At 35.9% G+C, this 18,283-nt stretch overlaps 1 protein-coding gene and 1 long non-coding RNA gene across 2 annotated transcripts in view; one reads left to right on the top strand and one right to left on the bottom strand.

The window, feature by feature from the left end:
- The first annotated feature begins 414 nt into the window (after positions 1–414).
- Positions 415–13,445, top strand: LOC121726178. Its single transcript, XR_006035496.1, has 3 exons — positions 415–428; positions 3,762–3,763; positions 13,387–13,445. It is a non-coding gene; the product is annotated as an uncharacterized LOC121726178 (long non-coding RNA).
- A 598-nt stretch (positions 13,446–14,043) lies between these two features.
- Positions 14,044–18,283, bottom strand: part of LOC121726502 (orexin receptor type 1-like) — a 126,785-nt gene continuing 122,545 nt past the window's right edge. The window contains exon 8 of the mRNA XM_042113892.1: positions 14,044–14,858. Coding sequence (XP_041969826.1) covers positions 14,530–14,858 — 329 coding nt within the window. The 3' untranslated portion in view covers positions 14,044–14,529. The remainder of the gene's footprint in view (positions 14,859–18,283) is intronic.

The raw sequence follows: 18,283 nt of genomic DNA, 5'->3' as shown, positions 1-18,283 counted from the left end.
GTGTGAAAAATTCAAGTACTTGCCTGTTGCTATTATTGATATAGAGCAAAAAAGTCCAAAAAAATCACATTTGTTATATGGGAGCCCCCCTTAAATATTAATTTTATTTGTTGTTATAGCGGCAACTGTGAAAATTTCAACTCTCTAGCTAATACCGTTCTTGAGTTACAGCCTGGATGCATGCAGACGGACAGACGACAGACAACGAAGTCTTAGTAATAAGGTCCCGTTTTTACCCTTTGGGTACGGAACCCTTAAACTAATTCAATTGAGATTAGATTTGATCAAGAATTTATTATCTATTGTTGAATTCGTTTCCTAGAACATTTTCATGAACATCCGTTTTAGGGTTCTGTAATCAACAAGTCCTCGTAGACTACGGAACCCTAAAACGGAACCCTAACCAGCAGGTTTTTGTATATTGATAAGTTATATAATTATATAATTTACCAGTAACACGTCGAACAAATAGAACAATCCATATTTTAGGTCCATCAAATGGAAATATTAAATCGTTTGTATCTCTGTTAGCTACCACATTCGAGAATTTTCGCAGAGGAAATTGTAGTTTGTCTTATTAAAAGGAAGCCAACATTTTAACATATACTACAGGTTCCCTAGAACATTTTTTTGACTATTTATTACTTAAAAAATATATAGTAATCAAGTCAAAAAATGTCCTAGGGAATTACCTGTACTAGTATACGCCAGTGCTTAAGGTACTAGTTATTCAGGGTTCCGTACCCAAAGGAACCGTAACAACGGGACCCTATTACTGAGACTTCGATGTCTGTCTCCAGGCTGTATCTCAAGAACCACTACAGCTAGACTTCTGAAATTTTCACAGATTGTGTATATCTATTGCTGCTATAACAACAAATAGTAAAAATAAAATAAAAAATTGGCGCTTGAAATTTTTACAACATCCTTAAATTTTGCCAACTTTCGCTCTATAACGGTACAAAATCCTTCGTGCGCGAGTCTGACTCGCACTTGGCCGTTTTTTTTTTAAATAGGTGCTCCAATGTGATGCTTACCTAAGGCGATTTTAACTTTTAATTTGCCCATTTTGCTCTGTTCCCATTCTATTGAAAAAGGTTTATGACATTATAAAACTGCATGAAATACTCATAAAATCTCATATATTCATAACTATTATAGTTAGATATATAATATTATGTGTTCTATCTAGCCTATCCACTTCTTGGAGCTTTTGAGGTCGGGAACAAAAGCTTTGTCGCGTTTGATGCTTTAAGCTCCGCGAACTTTAAGTGGGTGAAATTCATTTACAGTACTGGTGCGATTTAAGTCTTGGAAGTTGGGAAGTGTTTCATTGCTTGTTTTCTTAAACTTCGCTAGCCAAAGTTTTTATGTAAAGTGGATTGAAAATTGCTATTGTGTTTTCGGACTGAGAGTTTTTTTTATTTAGTTTTTTTTACGTTTATGGGGTTATTCAAGAGTTGTAAAATGTACATAGAAATCACTTTTTTTTCCCGCCATCGTATATGGCTTCTGTTTAAGCATTAGTGTTTTATTCCACATAAAATCGGGGTTTGAGTAAATAATGCAGTTTTGTTCTTTATAACATAAGGTTTACGACAGTGAAATCCATTTTTTTGAAAACCGACTGTAGCATATTCTAGAGTACAAAAATGGTTAATGCTTATTCCTCTTAGTGAGGTTTTGTATATAGCATTTATTGTACTATGTTTCTAAAATGATTTGCGCTTAAACCGCTGAACCGATTTTGATAAAATTTTGTATGCAGAGACTTTGAATCAATTAAAATGACATTATATACTTTTTGTCCCGGAAAATGTACGGTTCCCGCGCAGTCAACAAAAATGAATTTATAAGCCAAATTCATTTTTGTTGACTGCGCGGGAACTGTATGTATGTCGCAACCGACTGGTTTAAATAGCCGTTCAATCAAACAGCTAGCCCTTTGACTGAACAACGCCATTCAATCACACGTCTAGCTTTTATATTGAACGTTTTAGTCGCTCAAAACGTTCAACACTACAGCTGATTCAAAAGCCGCCGTCTAATTGAAGTAGTTCAGCGCGCACCGCTGCGGCGCTAGGTGCGTTTTATTTACAATATGGCGTCAAGTAGCAGGTGTTTGTTGGTGTTTGTGGTTGTTTTTCGGAAAGAAAGTAGTTAATAAAAGTTACAAGTGTTATTAAAGAGACAAAAATTGTGGAGGCACATACGAGTGAATTAAAATTTCAACAATTATTCGAGGAGAAATCACGGCATTATGAAATGGATGGACGCAGCCCCCCGTCAAAACAAAAACAAACACAATCAAGAAAGTCCAAAAGTTGGTTAGGTTAGGTTAGGTTAGAACTTAGACCACAACCCAGAGGGAGCCGAGCGAGCGCAGCGAGCGTGCTGCGGCAGCAGCCGGCGAGCGCCGTCAAATAAAAGGGGGGCTCGGGGGGCGCAGCCCTCCGCCAAAACAAAAACAAACCAGTTGGCTAAGCGTCGTCTAGCTGTAGTGTTGAACGTTGTAGTCAACAAGTCGGCTAAACGACGTATAGCCGTGTGATTGAATGGCGTTATTCAGTCAAAGGGCGTTTGATTGAACGGCTATTTAGACCAGTCGGCTGCGACATATACACCGTATATATACGGCAACCGTATATATCGATATTGAGTACATGTAGATATTACGTAAGGTTTTGGAGAAGGACATAGGATAATATTTTTTATCATGGAAATTATTCGGTTTTCACGTTATAAACTTTATTAATTTGCATTTAAGCTGGTGAACCGATTTTGATTAAATTAGTTAATGTAGAAATAATTAGTTAATCACGTGCAGAGTTGGGCAAAAAGTAATTAGTAATTTTAATCAGATTACAAATTAATCAGATTGATGAAGTAATTGTGCATCTGAAATTACCCGTAAGTTGATTAATAATAATATGTATAAAATGTATTCTAATTTTAGTTTGCAATTAGATTAATAATTTAACTTTTTAAGATTAGTAATTTAACTTTTTAATATTTAGACTAACGAGTATTTCAATAATTATGCCCAATGTCCAATGCTGGTTATTAAAATAAATAAAAAAACTCCCACCAGATTTCGGTGGCGGTGGCCGGTTTCAATAAAACCAGGCCTGTTACGCAGGAGTAATATCATAGTGCCCAAGTGTGTGCGCAATACACAAGAGCACTCTGGGTCCAATGAAACCAGGCCAGTTACGCAGGAGTAATTTTATAGTGCCCAAGTGTGTGCGCAATACACAAGAGCACTCTGGTTTCAATGAAACTAGACCAGTTACGCAGGAGTAATTTTTATAGTGCCCAAGTATATGCGCAATACACAAGAGCACTCTGGTTTCAATGAAACCAGGCCAGTTACGCAGGAGTAATTTTTATAGTGCCCAAGTATATCCACAATGCACAAGAGCACTCTGGTTACAATGAAACCAGGCCAGTTACGCAGGAGTAATTTTATAAATCCCAAGTGTGTGCGCAATACACAAGAGCACTCTGGTTTCAATGAAACTAGGCCAGTTACGCAGGAGTAATTTTTATAGTGCCCAAGTGTATGCGCAATACACAAGAGCACTCTGGTTTCAATGAAAGCAGGCCAGTTACGCAGAAGTAATTTTATAGTGCCCAAATGTGTGCGCAATATATAAGAGCACTCTGCGGGAAGCGCGGGAAGGGAAGAAGAAGCGGGAACTCTCTGTCCTTTTCCGATACATAACGTATCTGCATACCAAATATCATCAAAATCCATGTAGCGGTATAAGCAGAAATCATTTTATTTAACGCCTGGGAATCGTACATTTTTCCGAAATAAAAAGGATCCTATGGCCTTTCCCCGGACTCAAAGTATCTCCATACCAGAAGAATCGGTTCAGCGGTTTGGGCGTGACAAGGTAATTTTATAACATTTTGTTAAAATTAAAGCATTTAAATTTGTATTGAAAGAACAACTGATTTGTTCTTTCAATACAAATTTTGCATTTATGTGAAATAGCATAAAGGACATTAATGCTATTTAATAAGCCCTATAGCAATATTGCATGAACCATTTTTATACGTTTTCTCTTAAAACTGAATGTAAAATTTAAAATGTTTTTTCATAATCATAATCTTCGCATTTCAACAAAAAAAAAAGATACCGCACAATAACATTTTTTTGCTTAAAATAAGCAGAAAATAAAGATTATTCCAAAAAAACTTAAAACGCCGATTACTCAAAACTAGTCCGATGTGAGATGACACACGAACGCTTAACAGCATCCAATTATTATAGCTTATATCTTTAAAATTATACAATGGATTATTATGTTGTTTATTATTATATATAATATATTATAGTAATTCGAAAATAAAATTATATGTGGCAAATAAGGGACGTGCTAAATGCGTACACTCACTCATTTACTTGGTTAAGGTTTATTGTTCGTAGGGTATTCTTAAAAATAATCTAATATATAAAATGATTTTTATTTTTTTCTAATAATTTTATATAATATCTATATTCTATACAATATACATATTATAAAACAAAGTCGCTTTTTTCCCTCATGTGACATGTCCCTTTGTTCCCTTTAATCTTTAAAACTACGTAACGGATTTTGATGATTCTCCCATTGTTAGATAGCCCATTTATCGAGGACGGCTATAGGCTATATTTTATCACGTTAAGACTAATAGGAGCGAAGAAATAGAGTAAAATGTGGAAAAAACGGGGAAAATTATTTGAAAGGGCTAACTTGAACACGCTAATCTCAGGAACTACTGGTCCGATTTGAAAAATTCTTTCAGTGTAAGATAGCCCATTTATTGAGGAAGGCTATAGGCTATATTTTATCACGCTAAGACTAATAGGATAATATGGAAAAAACGGGGCAAATTATTTGAAAGGGCTTATCTCGCGAACTACTGGAGCAATTTTTATGTTATTTAACACAGATAAGAAGTAGACCACGTGTACGATCATAGGCTATCGATTTTAATAATTTTTTCATTGGCTATATATTTTATATCCGTGCGACACCGGGGCGGGTCGCTAGTATTTTTATATATTAATTAATTTATAAAGTGTTTGTGCGCAAACTTCTCTACCCTCAGCTCAACCAATTTTGATGAAATTTTGTATGTACATTCGTTAGGCCTGAGAATATGTTTTTAAAAATTGCGGGACCTGGATTTTGCGGCGGTACCGAATATAATACTTAAATCAAAACTACTGAATCGATTTTAAATTTTTATAATTTTTTCAGTGAGTGACATAGGCTATATATTTTGTACCCGAAGCCGGGGCGGGTCGCTAGTTTATTATAAAAACTCCGGCTCCATTAGGCTAATACTGAAAACGAGCAGCGAGAAGATATCGCTTTGTCCCGCGTATCGATGCCACCGGAATCCGGATATGAATCCACAGACTAATCTTTGTGCCGTAGACTTGACAAATCAATAGATTGGACTTTTTCATAAATGTAACTAGCTGACCCAGCAAACGTTGTTTTTCCATATAAGGACCCTGAGCTATGTAAGGCCAATCTAACGGAAAAATGCTTGTTATTCGTTTATTAACTAAATATATTAAGAAAACAAATTATCAAGTAATGCTCTGTTTCATAAGGTATCATATTATAAATCTCTTTTGAACCTAGCTTCAATAGACATTCATTAAACTTAAGTTTTGCTAAGCTCTTCCAAATGGCCTTACAAGGAACACAGCTCCAAACAAGGCCAATGTTATACATCAGTCGCTTAATTTGAAAATAGAGTTACAATTATTTATTTATTTGCTTTTTTTTACTTAAACGACATTATAATTTCATTCAATTAAGCAACACATTAAATGCTCAATATATTTATATCATCTAAAAAAACTATAACGAACATTGCTTGAACATCATTTTATAACTAAGAATATATAAATGGAAATTCTTTAAAAATAGTAGCAATGAGTATCACATTGACACCTTCTAACTAATTGCCAATGCGTTATATAATACAATCATTTTTTTTTAAATCTAAAATGGCCTTCTTATGGGCCCGTTCTTTATAAGGCCATAATATGCATATGTATAAGTTTAATAATTCTAATAAGTAAAGATGTTTTAAAAAACAACATTATTTTAATTGTTACGGTACGCATTTATAACTAAAAATAACTGTTTATATGTTAATGATGTTTAGATGTTCCTTGTAAAGTTTATCCCACCAAAAACATACCTGTTGAAATGGGGCCAAGTTCCTATCGGCAAATTTTTGGTCTAAAAAAGAGTTGAAATCCAATCCAATGCCAAGTTTAGATGCACTTCATCGATCGTTATCATTTTCATCAACAGCCTGATCCATAATACTTCTAAATTTGAACTTGGCAGGTTTTCGTGCTATACGTAACTCTTGATTAATTTATAATTGTATAATTAGTTAGATAATAATATAATTAAATTAACCTGCCACGTTCAAATTAGAAGAATTATGGATCAGGCTGTTGATGAAAATGATAACGATCGATGAAGTGCATCTAAACTTGGCATTGGATTGGATTTCAACTCTTTTTTTAGACCAAAAATTTGCCGATAGGAACTTGGCCCCATTTTAACAGGTATGTTTTTGGTGGGATTTCAATACTTTTTTTCAAGTAATTATACGTATTTTAATTTTTTTATTAATTTACAAATTATAATACACGACCTGAGTTTCAAATTCAAATTTCATTACGTTAGGAAAATTGGAAGTGGTATCTAAAGTTCGTAGATGAACCGACTCACGCTTGACCGATTTCTCAAATTTCTCAATTTTCTCATCAAAAATTATTATTAATTATAATTAATTGGTTTCCATTGCTGGGCAAAGGCAGGCATCTCTTTTCTTTTTTTATTCATACCTACTTTAAAATTGAAGCCAAGTCTATTTCTTCTAAAGCACACATTGGCATTGCAAGCGTTGAATTTGGGTTGCTTTGTAATATTGTGGGATATTGGGATTTTTGTTTGTATTTTTATGTTAATCCGGAAGATATGAACAGAGAGTGACGAGTTTTTACCGCAGAGTAAGCACTATTTAAATATCGCAAGCTTTAGTTACAAATTTGGTCGAGTACTCGCATATGGATGATTCTTATACTGATTTAAGCCCGTAAAGTTTGACTTTAAAATTTATATGACCGGGCAGTTTAAAAAAAGAGCCACGATAGTGCTAGAGGGACGGGCAAAAACATTATTTTTAGACCTCCTTACCTCTGTCACAGACTAAAATACTTAAGCACCCGAGTTGACGTGTTGTCTGGATTACCAGAATACCAGAATACCAAAATACCAGAATAAATAAGGTTGTGGTCACGGCTATAAAGTGAAGTATAGCCCTCATATCCAAATTAAACATATGATACGCGCTTACTTCCATACGGCAGTCCTGTATAACATCAAAGAATACTTTTGACTGCGATTTTACGGAACTCTGTAAAGTATCATTAACTTTTATTATTCTTAAAACGTCTTTTATACGATTTCTGTAGTACACACTACAGTGTAGCTATAGTAGCATATATTCAGTAACGTGCTCATGGTGTCCATAAATATGTAAAAGAACACAAATAAGGTGAAGATGGAACGACCATGAATATAATATTCGCCATCGACAAAAAGACTTCTTATGTGAATATAGATCGTTAGCAAATGTCATAGAAAATGCTGTAATTAAATCAAAATTAAATACTTTATTTATGATTGAGACAGTGGCAGCGGCTTTTTCGAATGGTCGAGTCAAAGTGTGAACTACATTTGTATGTTTGGACATTCTGTGTAAGTTCCGAAAAGTTTCTCTATTTCATAAAAAAAAATAATACAAGAACAGTTGAATCCGACTTAAGTAATAATGTATAATCTAAACATATCCTGGACACAAACGCTACTACTGTTAAAACTACTAGTACAAATGTTAAAACTAAAAAACTTGTTCGCGTCTGGTGTTGAAATACCATTTCAACACCAGACGCGAACTTCAATATTCTATCGATGTGCGACATTTTTTTTTAATATTTCCGCATCGTTTTTACCGTGCACTCTAAACGTGTGTAACATTATTTGAAGAGTCTGAATGAGCTTTTTACAGAAAATAAATATTATGTGTCCGTGTCTAACGTTCGCAGTCGTCGTAGAATAGTGGAGTATCGAGAGAGCCAGGAGGAGTAAAATGACTGCCAGGAACACCACCTCGTAGGCCCTCAACGTGATCGGCAGAGGCCGGAGCCGGCCGTCTCTGGCGTAGTATCTAAACATGCCGGTTGCGTATTCCAAGTACGTTAATGGTCTCAGCAGCCAAACGAGATCTTCCAGTTCATCCCTACCTCTCTTTTTTGGTTTTACTTTGATTTTGAAGGGCTTCGGTTTGTACATGATGTTGGCTCTACCGACTCTCATTCAGGACTCTTCGTGACTGTTGCAATTGCCATTGAAGTTGAAGCAGTAATTTTATTATAGATTAGTCTTATCTAATTGGCGCATTGGTACTACCTAAGTAATTACCTCAATAACTTTGTCCGCGTCAACACCTAATAACCAACGTGGACCATTTTCCTCCTATTAGACTGAGTTTAAATAAAAATTTACAGCCAAATCTATATATTAATACGTGAGCCAAAAACTCTGTGTCCCTTTTGACGAAAAATGGGGAAACGTAGGCGAATGAAATTTTGCACATTTATAGTTTATATGGTGAAGGAGTGCATCGAGCTAATATTATTTTGAAATTATGCTTTTATCATACATTTTTTTTAACAAATAAAAAATTACACACACTACAACACACACACTAGGAGAAATGACAGATTTTTGAGTGACAAGCCTATACATACGAATTATACTCTTTTATTTATGGTTGAAGTCTGTTGACAACAAGGTGACAAATTGAAAATGGATTATAGTTTTTTTTTTATTGTATCTTAGATACTATTAGACATTGCTTACATGGCCAGTCTGAGATGAGCTGAGTCCCAGAGACAAGAGTATAAGGTTAATATTTTTTTACAAAACATAAGTAGTAGTCCTAATGTCGTTGAAACTAAGGTCGAATTTCGACCATTGGGCGATCTCTAGTATTAATTAAACGACTACACAAAAAATGTTAATAAAACCCACTGCCAAACATTCCTGCCATTTACCTCCTGCAACTTTTCGGCATCGTTCCACCAGAAAAATATACCATCCTTATCATCTTAATGAGTGGCAGACCGCAGACCACAGTCTTGCGTTTTTTGCGTAACTTTTTATCGCGCACTGTAAAACTCTAGAATAAACCGATCTGCAAAACAGAGGGCGTATCTTCTTAGAAAGCGCCAAGCGGGCAAGCGGCAACGCACCTGCTGCAGCTCATCTAATGTTGCGAGTGTTCATAGGCGACGGTAGATTTCCATCAGGTGACCCTTATGCTCGCTTGCCCTCTTATTTTATAAAAAAATATTTTTGGGTTTAATATTATACATTAATTTCTCCGATCTACTGGCCGCTTAGGCAGCACACGCAGAATCGGAGTACTGGACTCTAGAAGAAACAGTTTATCATCGGCTATTAGCAAATATTGGGCCGTTTAATAACGATACTCTCAAGTAATTGGAAAAGTTTGGATGTTTGTGCGGTTGTTATAATCTCAATTTGCAACATCATCTTACGTGTTGCCAAAATCTTTTGTCGGATGTTGCTTTATGATGGGATAAGATGGGCGCTATGAAGTTCACTATGATAAATTGTGAAATATTTTTAGATATTGGCTTTGCTAGCGCTTTTGTTATCATACCAATACAAGTTATTTAATAGTAGTATCTGGACTCACCGCCCCAAAAAGATGGTGTTGGATGACCTTACCCACTCGGCGGTACTCCATCAGCACCGACCTTGCTGAAGCTTGGCCGAAGCCACGGTGATAGCGACTCCTGCGACGGGCGCGTATCTCCTGGGTCCGTCAGGAACGACAGCGAGCGGGATCCTACCACAAAACCCTCAATGATCCCGAGGAATAATTTGGAAACCGGAAGATAATATGAGGAATAGGAAAATATTTCAATTCCTTACACATTATCACTACTGTATTCATAGCTTGCCAGTTCCAGTCTGCTTGACACTTACAACACAAACAGTATAGGCAGTTATATTGATTCCGTCATTCGCAAAGTATCTACCTATCAAACTCCCATATAAGTGGAGTGTGTGACAGTAATCTGGTTCAACCAACCACCGCTTAACGACCGCGTTAACCTTTATTTTATGACTAACTGTTTGTTGTACTTTGACGACCTAGGTCTTTATTGCTTCTATTATGACTCGATTTTTTCTGTGACGTCAGGCTAGTTTGAGTCGATACTATTATGTAAGTCAATAATAAGTAGCGTTGCCTAAATTTCATTAAATTTAGGCAACGCTTACTTAACGCTTAGGGAAAAGGCCATTGCCTTTTCCCTAAGAATGAATGGAACTGTGCATAAAACTAAGTAACACAATATATTTTTTCCTACGAGGACCAAAGTTTATTGTGCGTCTTCTATGGCCCGAGTTCTTAATAAGAGGGACTTGTTACTTGTATTTATGTTCTCTGGGACGTGTATATAATATTACTAGCTGTCCCGGAATTTGCAGTATAAAGTATTTCGCCCTATGATATTATATTATAAAAAATATTTATTCAACAAAATATGCACTTATCAATATAAAAAGTAGATGCCCGATTTTCGACCCTAGCCGATAAGCTCGCTAAGATTCACGAACGTCGAGCCGTTTCAGAGGAGTTCAACAACGCACCCTGTGACACGAGAATTTTATATATTAGATTTTTTATCTGGGGGCACGGCAATGCCCCAGCCAAGCTTTTTAGCAAAGGCACGGCCGCGCCGTACCATACTTTTCTCGATTATCATTGTTAGTATGTTTTGTTAAATATAATACTTTTTTAGTTTCATCTCGTTTCAATGAATTTTCTTCATGCTCGTATCATTTCTGAAAATAATGCATGTATCGCTCGGAACCTTTGCGGAGCCCCTGCAGGGCCCGGAGTAACACACAAATATAAACATAAAATATGCACTAGTCGTAAACTCACAAAATATTAAAAAATTGCACAGAAATAAAAGAAAGTATGTTGTATACAATATCGTATATTTCAGAATATTTACAATTCATCATCAGAAGCAGTTTTTCGTACACATAGTAAAAATATATTTCGTATAGAATTATTACGTAATTAATTTTACATTTTAGGAAACACATTTTTACATTTAGAAATTAATGTTGCATCAAATTTTAGCTTGTACGACCACTTTACTAGATATGGAACTTAAATTGAATTTAAACTAAGTAGAAGGTGAAAAGAATTCTTAAGTTTGCTACACGTCATGTTATTGAAGTAAAGTAAGGAACATTATAGATCATAATATTTACAGTTCGTATACCCATAAGAGAGACTCCCTTGAGCTATTTTTTTTTTATGAAATAAGGGGGCAAACGAGCAAACGGGTCACCTGATGGAAAGCAACTTCCGTCGCCCATGGACACTCGCAGCATCATAAGAGCTGCAGGTGCGTTGCCGGCCTGTTAAGAGGGAATAGGGTAATAGGGGAGGGTAGGGATGGGAAGGGAATTGGGGAGGGTAGGGAAGGGAATAGGGTAGGGGATTGGGCCTCCGGTAAACTCACTCACTCGGCGAAACACAGCGCTAGCGCTGTTTCACGCCGGTTTTCTGTGAGAACGTGGTATTTCTCCGGTCGAGCCGACCCATTCGTGCCGAAGCATGGCTCTCCCACGTATGAAATTCCCTATATGGTCCAAAGCATAAAACCTATCACAATAATTCTTTAGTGCTGACATTTAATATGAAAGTGACTCGTGGTTTGAAACACACAGTGCAAACATATTACAAATATTCTTTTAAGACTAGACCAAAGCATAATTATTATTAAAATACCTCTGAAAGTCCCTCATATTTTGTGCTAGTTACATCTCTTACAACTTATAGAACTAAATCTTTGGATTGTACTTAATAGTTTAATTAAGATATAACTTTATTTACATTTGTATGAGCTTCTCAAGTAGAATAGCGTAAGAAAATATTTCAATACCCAGGATATGGCACCACTCAATGAAAGGTAGTTTATGTCAAAGTCCTCATTAATTACAATAATTGCCGATTTTTCAATAAATATGATACTTTGACATTTTTTCCATATAAAATCTGTCTGTAAAATTTATTAGCCCTAACGGCCGTTCCCAATATTTGATCTATCTCTGGTTTTGCCCTACTAGAGATAGGAATAGCTCACAATTGACATAAAATATATGTCTCTAATGTCTAATGTGAGTTATTCCTATCTCTAGTAGGGCCAAACCAGAGATAGATCAAATATTGGGAACCGCCGTAAGTAATTAATATCGCCTCTGACTGCGGCAGTAAACGGGCTTTGGCCCACCACACATTCCCACCACTGTATCTCCTGTGTCGCCAGGATCGACAGCGGTATCCAACCACGAAAACCCTTTGATATGATGTCAGGGAGCCCGAGTGCCTGCGGCAGTAAGTGACATTAGAACACAAAAAAATATATCCACAGCCGAACATATAACCTCCTCGTTTTTTGGAAGTCGGTTAAAAATGAAACAGTGCCGATTTCAGTGTAAACTGACCAACTGGTAACAATTTTTTTGATCATTACAGGGCCCATGATAGAGGCCCAGTGCATTAGAGTGAAAGCATTGATTCTTTTGATCTAGAAGAATAAGTATGTCTAGCCTATAGCTATCTTATGACATTCTAAATATAGGCTTTATGTCACATATACATAGTAGGCCCGCAACACTTTAGGAGTTATAAATACGTTTATTCGTCGGCGCGAGTTCGGTTATAGGCTAATTTTGTAAACACGCTATTTCCTGCCCGAGAAGTGTTTGCAAATATAATAATTATAACGTATTGACTTTTACATTGTATTGGCATGAACAATATTTATATAACCGCGGCAAAATATTTTCAGTAATGACAATTTGAATAATTAGGCATGTAAAGGTGACTCTACACTTGTTTTTTCCCCACAAGGAAAACCTATTTTCCTGGCGTTCAGAATTATATGAAAATAACAAGAGCTTGTTAAATTAATGAAAGCTTGTTAATACTTTAGACAACAATAATTCACCAAAAATACAAGTATATCCTACTAATATTATTTAAATTCGAAAGTCCGTTTGTTTCTTATCTTTTCAGGCCCAAACCGCTGAGCCGATTTTGCTGAAATTTGGCGATACTTTGAGTCCCGGGAAAGGACATAGGATACTTTTTGTCCAAAAAAATGTACGGTGGTGTAAAATAAACGAATTTTGGTGCAACGGAGTCACAGGCGTCATCTAGTTTAAAATATCAAAGGACAAAATTATGCTGTAATATCGACACCGATCGATCATTGTAGCAGCGAGGCAGAGAATGATGTACGAATTAAGAATGTTTCGGTGAAAAATTCTTAGCGTCTTCCCACAAATTTTAATTTTAATAGAAACATCAAAATATACTTAAGTATCTAAAAATAAACAAAATTATAAATAGGTAAATAAGATATACTTAAAATAATAGAGGCAGTTGTTATTAAAGTTACTTATGCAACTTTTTTTTTATTATTAACTGAGTGCGTGTTTTGCAATATTCAATTAAATTTAACTATCATATAGTTAAATTTAATTGTAATTTAAAAAAATGACCTGTAATTGATGAGTTGAAATAAAGATTTATTTATTTATTTATTTGCGTAAAAGTTAGTTTCATAGTAATAAATATAATTATTATTTAATAAATACTGAATCAACCACGAACCTGTGTTCGTCTATATGTTAAATAAAATATAAAAGTTCCGAATAATTTAAAATGAAGACTTAATAATTATAATATAAGAATTGATTCGTAGTAAAGAAACTTTGCTTGAACTGTCAAGAGAAATTTCCTGTATGATTTATGAAAATAACTTTAAAAGAACTCCTCGCACATTATTGACTCAAAAATTACTTACTAATCTAAATACACATAATATTAAGTCAAAATCTTAGTATTTTACAACATTGACTCAAACAGGATCCATGCATTGACAATTTTGATATGGTACACAATTAGCAACAGTGCTCTACATACATCCATGAATTATTTTACAGTGACTTTGAACGATAGCGATTTCTATTGAATTGAACATCGATATTAAAACATCGTATTAACTTTCCTTTTGTTCTTCAACTGACAGCTGTTGAGGCTGCGATTGAATTTGAATTTAATTCCGTTTTTCGTCTCGTCGTCGATCATGAACAACTCACTGAGTTCGTTATCGCACTCGCGGTAGTCGGTGTACGTGTCGCTGTGCCTCTCCGCCTCGATCCTATCGACGCAGGCGTGGGGCTCCCCGCGATTAGGGACCTTAAAGCAGTCGTAATAGGGCTTACAATCGATGCTGTTCGTGCTTCTCGCGACGTAGTCGATGTCCGCGCGGTGCCGGAGATCAGAGCACACTAGCAGATCCTTACCCAACCGTCAATCCCGGCCGTCCGTGGTGAGCGTGAACCGGGCGGAGTCGCTGATGGAGTCGTCCCTCATCTTCCGCCGGCCGTTGACGTGCTCGATGAAGGAGGTGTTGATGTTTCTGCTGGCGTCGCGGTGTATGCTGTTGTGGTTGGAGGGCGAGAGGTGCGCGAGCCGGTAGCTGATGCAGGAGTCGTTGCGCCGCACCACGGTCCGGGTGGTGCCGGCCCGGGAGCTGCCTATGGGCGCAAAAGAGGTTCCGTTCTGCTCCGGTGGCGCGCAGCAATGGCAGCAGCATAAGCATTTGAAGTAGGACCGATGAAACTCCCGCCGAAATTTACCTGCAACAAACAGAGACGTTTGTAATCTTCAAAGTAAGAATTTCCTCCTCCGCCCTAAAAATCCTCCAAAAATGTTGGTTATATTTTGTCTAAAATTAAATTGAGATTTGGGTTATACGTATTTAGATCTTATCGAGATAAAATTGTCGGCCTCGAGCCGCAATTTAAAGCGTTTCTCGTGTTATTTGATCCTCCGTTCAATTGAACCTTGAATAATTCAATATTAAAGCCGGTTCTACTGGACTAGCTTCCAGTAAAGTAAATAAGTTTCATTTGTGACTTCGTAGACTTGGAAGTTCGGCGTCTTTTCTAGTTAGAAGTAAGTAACGACTTGTAACTTTAATATAATATTTTTGTTAAAATGTTTCAGTTTGCTTAAGATATTCAATATTGCTATAGTTTACCGAATAATGTTAAAATAACTAAATTCATTACTTCTTAAATTATTTGCTAATAACATTTCAATCCTACTCTACCTACGTGGTCAATAATCATATTTTAAAAACATATCTATTCACTTTTTAGTTTTTGCTGAAACCATATTATAATATAATATTATGTGTAATTCGTTACCGCTGTCGATGTTGTACAGATGCAGACTACAGTGCTTGACCAATTGCGCGCAAAAATTTGATTTGTATTAATTATTATTATATTACAATATATTACATTACAGTAAGTACATCAAAATAAATGTGTAATTTGTATTAATTATTATATTACAATATATAGGGGATTATTAAATAAACGTGTAGTCTAAAAAATAAACATGCACGTGTAAAACTTTGTGTGGAGAGGGCGACGTGGGGACAAAAATAAATGCATGCGGTTTCCGAGAAGCGACTGGTGAACATTTCCAAATCAATTTCATAAAAACAGCGAAATCAATTTTGAAATCACTAACCTGAAAACCCTGGGAAACCTGCAAGCAAAATATTTTTGTAACGCATTAATATATTTAACAAATGAGAATAGGGATGTTGACCAGGTCAAATAGCAGATTAAAAAAAAAAAAAAGATATAACGATAAAAAATAAGCACTTTATAACTTATGTATTTTTTTTGTTATGCACCTTCAACGTTGGATAGTGGAGTCAATTTTTTTAAATAAATTTCTTAATATTTGTGTTTTGCCGAGTGAGTGAGTTTACTGGAGGCCCAATCCCCTACCCTATTCCCTTCCCTACCCTTCCCTTTTCCCTTCCTTATCCTCCCCTATCCTATTACCCTATTCCCTCTTAAAAGGCCGGCAACGCATCTGCAGCTCTTCTGATGTTGCGAGTGTCCATGGGCGACGGAAATTGCTTTCCATCAGGTGATCCGTTTGCGCCCTTATTTCATTGAAAAAAAGTTTGTATGGAGCATTTAAAAGTGTATTTAAAAGTATAGAGTGTTCTAGAGATGATTATTATAATATAGCGAGAAATATAATATTGTGACTTGGTTGGAAAGTTATAAAAGGATACAAAATGAAACGAATAGAAAATTGAGATTTTATTGTTCGTGACCACGCTATCTTGTAATTAAATGTGAACGTATATTTAATTGAAAGAGCATGTTTTAAATATCGAGACTTTGCATTGTGAAACCGACTTTCTGAAGCAAAATAAAAAACGTAGCTTTCAGAATTATTCAGAAATCTCTTGTACAGCGTAATACTACGTGAATAAACTTACAGAATCAATTTAAATGGCAGCTGGTTTTAAAAAGTATTGCTTTCAATTATTATTTACTCGCAACTTTCTTGCGTCAAAGTTAGTTTACTCGTATCGCGTGCGAACCGTACATTTTCAGAGACAAAACTCTGCTATGTCCCGGAACTCACGAAAAATGTTCTATATCCTTTTCCCGTAAGTACTCCAAGTATCTCCGTACCAAATTTAATCAAAATCGGTGAGGTAGTTTTACGAGTAGCAAGAAGAAGTAACGGACAGTGCTGCTTTTGACAGTGAACTACATAATATAAATAATAAATATATTTTAAAGGAATAGGTACATACCTAGTACCCTCCCTAAAGTACTATCAGTTATCACTTATCACTTAGTTTTGTTAGACCCTGTCTAGGCATACATTGTAAACATACTTTTGCATGTACTATAATATTATAAGAACTTTAAAGATAATTTTACGGGTATTTTACCACATCTGCGGCAGTACACTTGCCGTCAATCGATCAAAATAATGATCATTCTGTGCTCACGCTAACCGAATGCTTTCGTTTTATGGCCTATGTAAACTGAACTAATGTTTGATTGCATGCAAACATTTTTTATGGCAGCTTGCTGATTTTCTCTGATAACGTTTATTCAAAGCTAATGCTCATCGTGATAGTCACGCGATTTTGCAAAAACAATGACATACGTCGTTACATTCTTTTTTAAGGAGTTCCTTACCCAAAGGGTTAAATTGGTACTTGGCCGATATTTTAATTTAAGGGAGAAATCAATAGCAATAATAATTAACCTTCAGTATTTTTGGACCAAAATCTAAACTGCTTTAACTCTCCTTGTGTAGTTTAAAATCTATACTTCCATACTAACCCCCTTACTAATAAACGCTGCATAAGCTTTGAATAGTTAAATATACAATGTTTTGTCTTCTTCAATCCAATTAAAAATGTCACTTGTGTGACAGGAACAAAACACTGTATAACTATTCAAAGCTTATAAAACGTTTATTAGTAAGGGGACAATATTATAAATGCGACAGTGTGTCTGTCTATCTGTCTGTTACCTCTTTACGCCTAAACCGCAGGACCGATTTTGCTGAAATTTGGCATGGAGATACTTTGAGTCCTAGGAAAGGACATAGGATACTTTTTATCCCGAAAAAATGTACGGTTCCCGCGCGAGAAACGAGTTTTGGCGCAACGGAATTGCGGGCGTCATCTAGTGATACATATTATGTTTGTTGGTATTGTCTGTACTAAGATTGCGTTTGGTATCAGAACTGGGTAACTAAAATCAATCTATCGTTAAACCAAACCCACTTCGTAATTTCTTTTTATGTTAAGTAGGTTAAATTTTTTCAAAGTTATGTGGGCCTGGTATGTTCTAAATCTAAATAAATATTGTAAATGCGAAAGTGAGTCTGTCTGTCTGTCTGTTAGGCTGCGTCCCCATCAGACACGGCACGGCGCCGCCACCGTGTTACGGCACGACGCCGCCACCGTGATACGGTACGGCGCGCGGCGCCGCACCGTGACACGGTGCCGTGTACGGTGCACCGCGCGCCCCTATTCTGGTGAAACTTCCGAACAAAATTTGTGTCCAAACTTAAACGAGGCATAATATGAAAATACATATCAAAGTCGCGTAATGCAAATATTGTCATGCATACCGAGGAAATTTTATCTATAATAAATAATAGATAAAATTTCCTCGGTTTCTTTTTAACCGACTTCAAAAAATATTTAATGATTCTT

The sequence above is a fragment of the Aricia agestis genome, chromosome 1, assembly GCF_905147365.1.
Source record: "Aricia agestis chromosome 1, ilAriAges1.1, whole genome shotgun sequence".
NCBI lineage: Eukaryota > Metazoa > Arthropoda > Insecta > Lepidoptera > Lycaenidae > Aricia > Aricia agestis.
Note: the sequence above shows the minus strand (reverse complement) of the source record. Positions and strands in the feature narration are given on the sequence as shown.